We start from the raw sequence: 6,159 nt of genomic DNA, 5'->3' as shown, positions 1-6,159 counted from the left end.
GGGTGGGGGTGGGGGGGAGGCTGGGTGGGTGAGGGGGTGGGTGTGTTAGCCAATCAGTGTCCTTATTTATGCAGATGTGACCTTGACCTTGACGAAGGCCAGACCATAGTCTCGGCTGCTTTGGGCTGGATCGTGGTGGGGGGGGGTAGAAGAATGCTCTGGGGAACCCCCCCCCCTTTACCCCCCCCATAAGATGCACTCCTTTAATGGGTTTTTACCTCTTGCCCTCACAGTCAGGAGCGTTGTACTGTGTGTGTGTGTGTGCGTTCTGTAAACCCCCCCCCCCCGGGGTATTTGATATTTCAGGCTTTGAAATGTTCCGCTCCATTTCTCCAGGGTTTTCTTCTTTTTCTTTGACTAGTTTTTCCACCACAGAGAATGAAGTAGTAATACTCCTAAATACTGTAGTACTCCGTAGTACGCCTTCATTCATTCATACTTTTGACACTAAATAGAACTGAAAATAAATGTGGATGTAAACAACAGAAACGTACAAACAGTGACTCTGAACGTGAATTCATTAATTAGTATTAATTAGTATTATTATTATTATTACTACTACACTGTTGCCGGGTAAAACTCTCAGCTCCCCTCAGTGGACTTGTACACTTACATCACTGCTTATTTCAATTGTTTAGTAGGAATTTTTATCAACTAATGGTTTGTGCTGCTGACCTTTGACCTCTGGTTAATACAGCCCCCCCCCCCCGCTCTGGTCTCAGGTCCTTCCAAAGCTGTCGTCCTCCATCACCCATGAGGTGGACAGCATCCTGGGGAACAAGCCGTACAGTAAGAAGGACTACCGCTCCTAACAGGCGGCCCGGCCCCCGCCCCCGCCCCACAGGGCTGTATCCTGGGCCGCAGCGTGCCCCACCTTTGCCTGATCCTCTGTTTGCTTGAGCTTTTACTAAGTGAGCCCCTGGCGCATGAGTGTGGCCCCCCCAGGGCCACCCAGGGCCCCTCATTTAGAGTCCCAGGGAAAAGAAAAGTGGAGATTATAGTCATATCTGCAGGAAACAAAGGGAAGGAGGGGGGAGGAGGGAGGAGGGAGGGGGAGACGCGCTCATCCTTTAGTCACTTATACATTCACTTCAGCCGACGTATTTTAAAAACATAGACAAAAATTACTTAAAAAAATAAGCACACGCTTGCTTGGCAGAAGTTCTGTTTTTCCTGGAAAATGAATGCAACGAAAAGGACGAGTTCATACTGTCTGAATACTCAGCAGTACTGCACCAGTACTGCACCAGTACTTCACCAGTACTCCACCAGTACTGCACCAGTACTCCCATCTACCCTCCAGTCTGTGGACGTGGTGTCCACTCCTGTGTCCATCAATGAAAGAAAAACTGTTGATGACATCATCATCAGTGAGGTCACATGTTGGTCTTCAACAATCAGCACTTTAGTCACGGTCAGTGGGAGGGGGGGGGGGGGGTCAGAGGAGGAGAGAAGATGGAAAACTCCCAACTTTATTCTCACAACCATTGCACTGTTACAGCTTCACCTCCCCCTCCCCCTCCTCTTCTACCTCCCCCTGCTCCCCCTCTACCTCCCCCTTCCATCATCCTCCTCTTTGTCCTGTCCACATGGAGGAGTGGGGACGTAGACAGGACACCAACCACTTCCTCTGCTCAGGTGGACAGGAAGTGATGACATCACTGCTGGTGGCGTCTCTGATTGTGGACATTTTTGTTTTTGCTGTGGCTCAACATCTGGCTCGCAGCCCTCATGTTCCTGATCACTTCCTGTGATTAAAGCACACGTTGGAGACGTGACACCTCCTCAAAACATGGACTCTTCTTCACCATCATCTACAGTACACCACCAGACAGAGCAGAGCACCACTGCGCCCCCTAGTGGTGGAGAAACAAACTTCACTAACTGCTAAATTGATTCTTAGTGTGTGTGTGTGTGTGTGACCTGTTTTGTTCATCGTTTGTTTGTCATCGTCGATGACTTTTTTCCTCAGAAGATTAAAAACAAACGTTGGTTTTATCTCATGTTTCCCCCTGCAGGCAGTGGGGGCTGCAGGTGAACAACAGAAAAGACTTTGTTGAATCACATGTGTATAAAATGTTATCTTGCAGTATCCTAGTAGTAGTAGTAGTAGTAGTAGTGCTGTAGTGTACTGTAGCACCTGAGTATTACGGGTGTACATTGTTCTGCTGGTGTCTTCACTGTGTCTTACCTCCAGTTTTGCTTGCTGTGATTTGTAGACCACCAGGGGGCAGTCGTGCAGGATGTTACTGTACAGAGTTTTAAAGTGCTGCATGTTGTCTCTGACAATATTAGACACTTTGGATCTGTCTTCTCCAAACACCATCCGAAAATCCCCTGCACAGAAAGTGATAAAAGAACAATGAAGCCATCGTGCACTTAGAATATTATTAATCTTAAACTGAATTTGTTTCACAGATGATTTAGAACCATGCTGACAGTGACATAGTGTGTATGTCTTTTGGTGATTGTTTTGTTTGTGTAGTGGATTATTTACCAGCATAAGAGAGGCCAGCTATCTGCAGGAAAAGCTCTTCTTCAGTGAAGCTCTCTGGCAACATGAGGAAGGAGGCCGTGACGGCACTTTTCAGGTTGGACACTAAAGCTGCCCGCAAACTTCCATTCTCACTCTGCACAAGCATTTTCACCTGCACAGAAGAAACAGTTCCTGCACAGGTGAACACAATAGGAAAGTGAATTTCTGGTCACTGCACACCATTTTTTAAAGTGGATTCATCAGTACACAGAGCATACTCACTGGTTTGTGAAGACGCCCTGCAACATACAGAGTGTTCCAGTGCATGAGGTCATCCATCAACGACTGTGTACTGATCACACCATATTTAATAGTCTGGGATGAAGAACAGAACACAAACCAACGTGAACTCATCTGTTTACAGTGGTAACTTCTCACAAAATCAAGGTGTCATAAAAACCTCATTCATTTACCCTGCCATCCACAGGCACCAATGTGTTATAATATACTGCCGCCCCGTGGTCACTCTGTATGGAGCTGATCGTCTTAGGACCCAGCAGCTTGAGGATGGAGTAGTGTTTCCGGTTCTGGAGCAGATTCATGGTGTGCCAGGTCACAGGATCATCCACCGCAAACACAAAGTCCAGCATGTTTTTCTGTACCGATGTTCAGAACATTACACGTCATTTAATAGCTACCATAGTGATGTTGATATCTGTCAACCTGTGTTTATGGACTCGACGCTGAACGTTTTACAACATCACAAAGGACGAATCAGTTCGTGTTTCTTACTTAACTTTGAGGAACGTAGCTTCGGACAACTTAGCAACTTTTAATGGTCGTTAAATGACCTTGACTTGGTAAATGACTGTTCATCACAGCTGTTAAAAGTCATGCACACTTGCTCCTTGTCAGAAATGCTGCTTTCCGCCAGGAGAACGACAGGCAGCCGGCTGTCCCTCACCTCCATTTGTCCTTGGCTGCTCCCGTGATGTTTGAAAACACCAGATCCGTAGGCAAAAGCTAAAGTGATGTCCTGAGGGAAGTGAGAGAGAATCCTCCGGTAAAGAACTCCAGTGTTGTGCAGAGCCGGGACGGTCATGTTGAACTAAGACCTACGTTCTTCAGCAGCAACAGCGCCCGCTTCACAAACAAGGTAACACGGTAAACAAAGTTTTAAATGACGTCACAGTAACTGAACCTGATAACTATTAACCATAAAAATAAAACACCTGCGGTCGTGACTCCGGTCTTAGCATGTTGGTTCAGTTTAGACGTTTGGCTGTCGACTAAAAATTACGTCACTGTTTTCGTCGCAAGCGCTGGATCCTGGGAAATTGAGTTAAAGTTGAAGACAGTACAGCGATAACTTTACCCACGCTGTCAGTCACCAGGATCCGTCAAGGTATTTCTGTACATTTTTAAAGGATTATAGTTCAAATCTTTGTTCTCGTTGGATGTTGTCCTTCAACCCTGTGCTGGTTTTGACGTCATCGTCTTCTATTGACGTCATCGTCTTCTATTGACACTGACCTTTAAAACTACAGGTCTATGCAGCGGTAGGAATGGTGAGTTGGGAAATGTAACCACTAGATGTTGCTAGAGATCCTTCCGTAAAATGGAAGCCAAAAAGCACAGATTTAAATGAGTGTCATCAGTTTCCTCTGTCAGACATCAGAGAACATCAAAGTGCTTTGAAGGGAAGTTCAAATCCTAAAAAACAGACGAGAAGAATTAGGATCAAAAATACGAAGCCTGAGTACTGAGTACTGAGTACTGAGTACTGAGTAGTGAGTACTGAGTACTGAGTAGTGAGTACTGAGTACTGAGTAGTGAGTACTGAGTACTGAGTAGTGAGTACTGAGTACTGAGTAGTGAACACAGTGTGATGTAATCAACCACAGTGAGAACTGCATCATCATTGTGTGTCACCAGTGTGAAAGTCCTGATATCTACCAAGAACATGTCCGTGTGTGTGATGATTACACTTTGATTTCTCTGTGGTGACACATACTGCAGTACACTTCCTGTCCTGTGGCTGTCCCACTGGACATTCTTTTACTACAGTACATATCTCACATAACGCTGAAACATGTACACACACGTGTGTACTTTTTGTGGCTTGTGCACGCCTGTTGCCATGGAGATGTCCATCAGCCTTGTGATGGAACATGTCTCCTGTGTCGACGCGCAGCTCCGTCAGGATGAACGTTACTGAAGCATTAGCATAAATGAGCTGCATGTCTGTTAGCAGCATTTGGTATTTTTGAATAAAAACATCAGAGTTTGGACAGAAAGTCCAGTTTGAACTTTGAAAGTTCCTGTTCTCTGCACCGTAACACCACGAGAACCGGTTGAATGAGTGGGAAACGTAGACTGGTGGATGACGGAGGTACTGCAGCTGCAGCACTGGATTCTTTTTCTGACTCCAGCAGCACCACGTCCAGGTGTGTCGACTGGTGGTGAAGTGTGTGTGTTGACAGATGGACCAGCGTCCTGGGTCGGGGGTCTGATGTCACGTCAGAAGGCGTCCGTCTCTGTGGAACAGCACTGCACTCTGATACGGAGCAGTACTGCAGTATGCAGTACTGCAGTATGCAGTATTATCCTGTGTACGTGGCTGTAACAGCTGACGGTGGATTTCTCACGGTGTCTCAGACCGAGAGAATCCAGACCATCGTCTTTCTCCCATTTTGTTCTGTCGTCCTCTGGCTGTGGATGGATGGATGGATGGATGGATGGATGGATGGATGGATGGATGTGTGTGTGTTTAAGGAGGTGGAGCTCACACAGCCAGTTGGAGTGAACTCCACCTTTAGAACCATCACAACAGGAAACCCCCGTCCACTGGTTGCACACGGCACACGACGCTGCGGGGGCCGGCACGACACACACACACACACACACACACACACACACACACACACACACACACGGCCTGTGATGTAGGAGGAGGATGACAAGAGAGAAGGAGGGGGGAGGACGGGGGGAGGAGCATGACAGTCAGTAAGCATGCTCTGAGAGAGAGAGAGAGAGAGAGAGAGAGAGCAGCATCTGAGTGGAGGATCAACACCACACCTGTCTCTTTCCTTCACACACACACACACACGCGCGCGCGCGCTCGCTCATACGTCACACTAACATTTCTAAGGAGGCGTCGAGCTCCGGAGGAGAACGCTGTTTCCTGCCACAGCTTTGGAGACTGGACCACAGCTGCAGCCATCGCTTCCTGCGCCTTTTTCATCACCGCTTTTCAACACAGGAGGCGCTCTCCATCACCTAGCCCGCGTTCACTTGTACCGATTCGACCTCTGTCTTTCAACTGACCTCTGATTGGTGAGCTCCTCCTCCTCCTCCTCCTCCTCCAACAGAGACAGGCCAGGATACCACTTCAGACCGCAGCCATGAACTTCCTCCGACGCCGTCTCTCTGACAGCACGTTCATGTCCAACCTGCCGAATGGATACATGACGGACCTGCAGAGACCTGACCCAGCTGCACCTCCTCCCCCCGCTGCAGCCTCACCTCCCCAGCAGGGTGCAGCCCCTGCCCTTTCACCAACTACTGCCCCAGCAGCGTCCCAGGTTCCAGCCAGCTCCTCCGCAGCTCAGGAGCGACAGCCACCACAGGCCCAGTCCTCCTCCTCCTCCTCCCCCCCCCCCCCCCCCCCCCCCCCCGCCCCC

At 48.4% G+C, this 6,159-nt stretch overlaps 3 protein-coding genes across 4 annotated transcripts in view; 2 read left to right on the top strand and 1 right to left on the bottom strand.

Annotated features, from left to right (window-relative positions):
- Positions 1 to 2,022, top strand: part of kcnab2a (potassium voltage-gated channel subfamily A regulatory beta subunit 2a) — a 22,655-nt gene extending 20,633 nt beyond the window's left edge. For both annotated transcript variants that reach the window (XM_025060023.1, XM_008319565.2), the window contains exon 14: positions 723 to 2,022. In XM_025060023.1, coding sequence (XP_024915791.1) covers positions 723 to 812 — 90 coding nt within the window. In that variant the 3' untranslated portion in view covers positions 813 to 2,022. The remainder of the gene's footprint in view (positions 1 to 722) is intronic.
- Positions 1,549 to 4,137, bottom strand: LOC103385633 (phosphatidate cytidylyltransferase, mitochondrial-like). The gene is made up of 6 exons (XM_025060032.1): positions 3,441 to 4,137; positions 2,950 to 3,132; positions 2,759 to 2,851; positions 2,498 to 2,648; positions 2,053 to 2,337; positions 1,549 to 1,748 (listed from the first exon to the last, which is right to left on the bottom strand). Exons 1-6 carry the CDS (start codon positions 3,576 to 3,578, stop codon positions 1,549 to 1,551), a joined length of 1,050 nt encoding a protein of 349 aa, XP_024915800.1. The 5' UTR covers positions 3,579 to 4,137.
- Positions 4,138 to 4,299: 162 nt separating this feature from the next.
- The window catches only part of LOC103385632 (synapsin-2), a 25,081-nt gene continuing 23,221 nt past the window's right edge, over positions 4,300 to 6,159 (top strand). The window contains exon 1 of the mRNA XM_025060031.1: positions 4,300 to 6,105. Within this exon, the coding sequence (XP_024915799.1) occupies positions 5,881 to 6,105 (225 nt within the window). The 5' untranslated portion in view covers positions 4,300 to 5,880. The remainder of the gene's footprint in view (positions 6,106 to 6,159) is intronic.

Source organism: Cynoglossus semilaevis, chromosome 11 (genome assembly GCF_000523025.1).
Source record: "Cynoglossus semilaevis isolate Cse_v1.0 chromosome 11, Cse_v1.0, whole genome shotgun sequence".
Classification (NCBI taxonomy): Eukaryota; Metazoa; Chordata; class Actinopteri; order Pleuronectiformes; family Cynoglossidae; genus Cynoglossus; species Cynoglossus semilaevis.
Note: the sequence above shows the minus strand (reverse complement) of the source record. Positions and strands in the feature narration are given on the sequence as shown.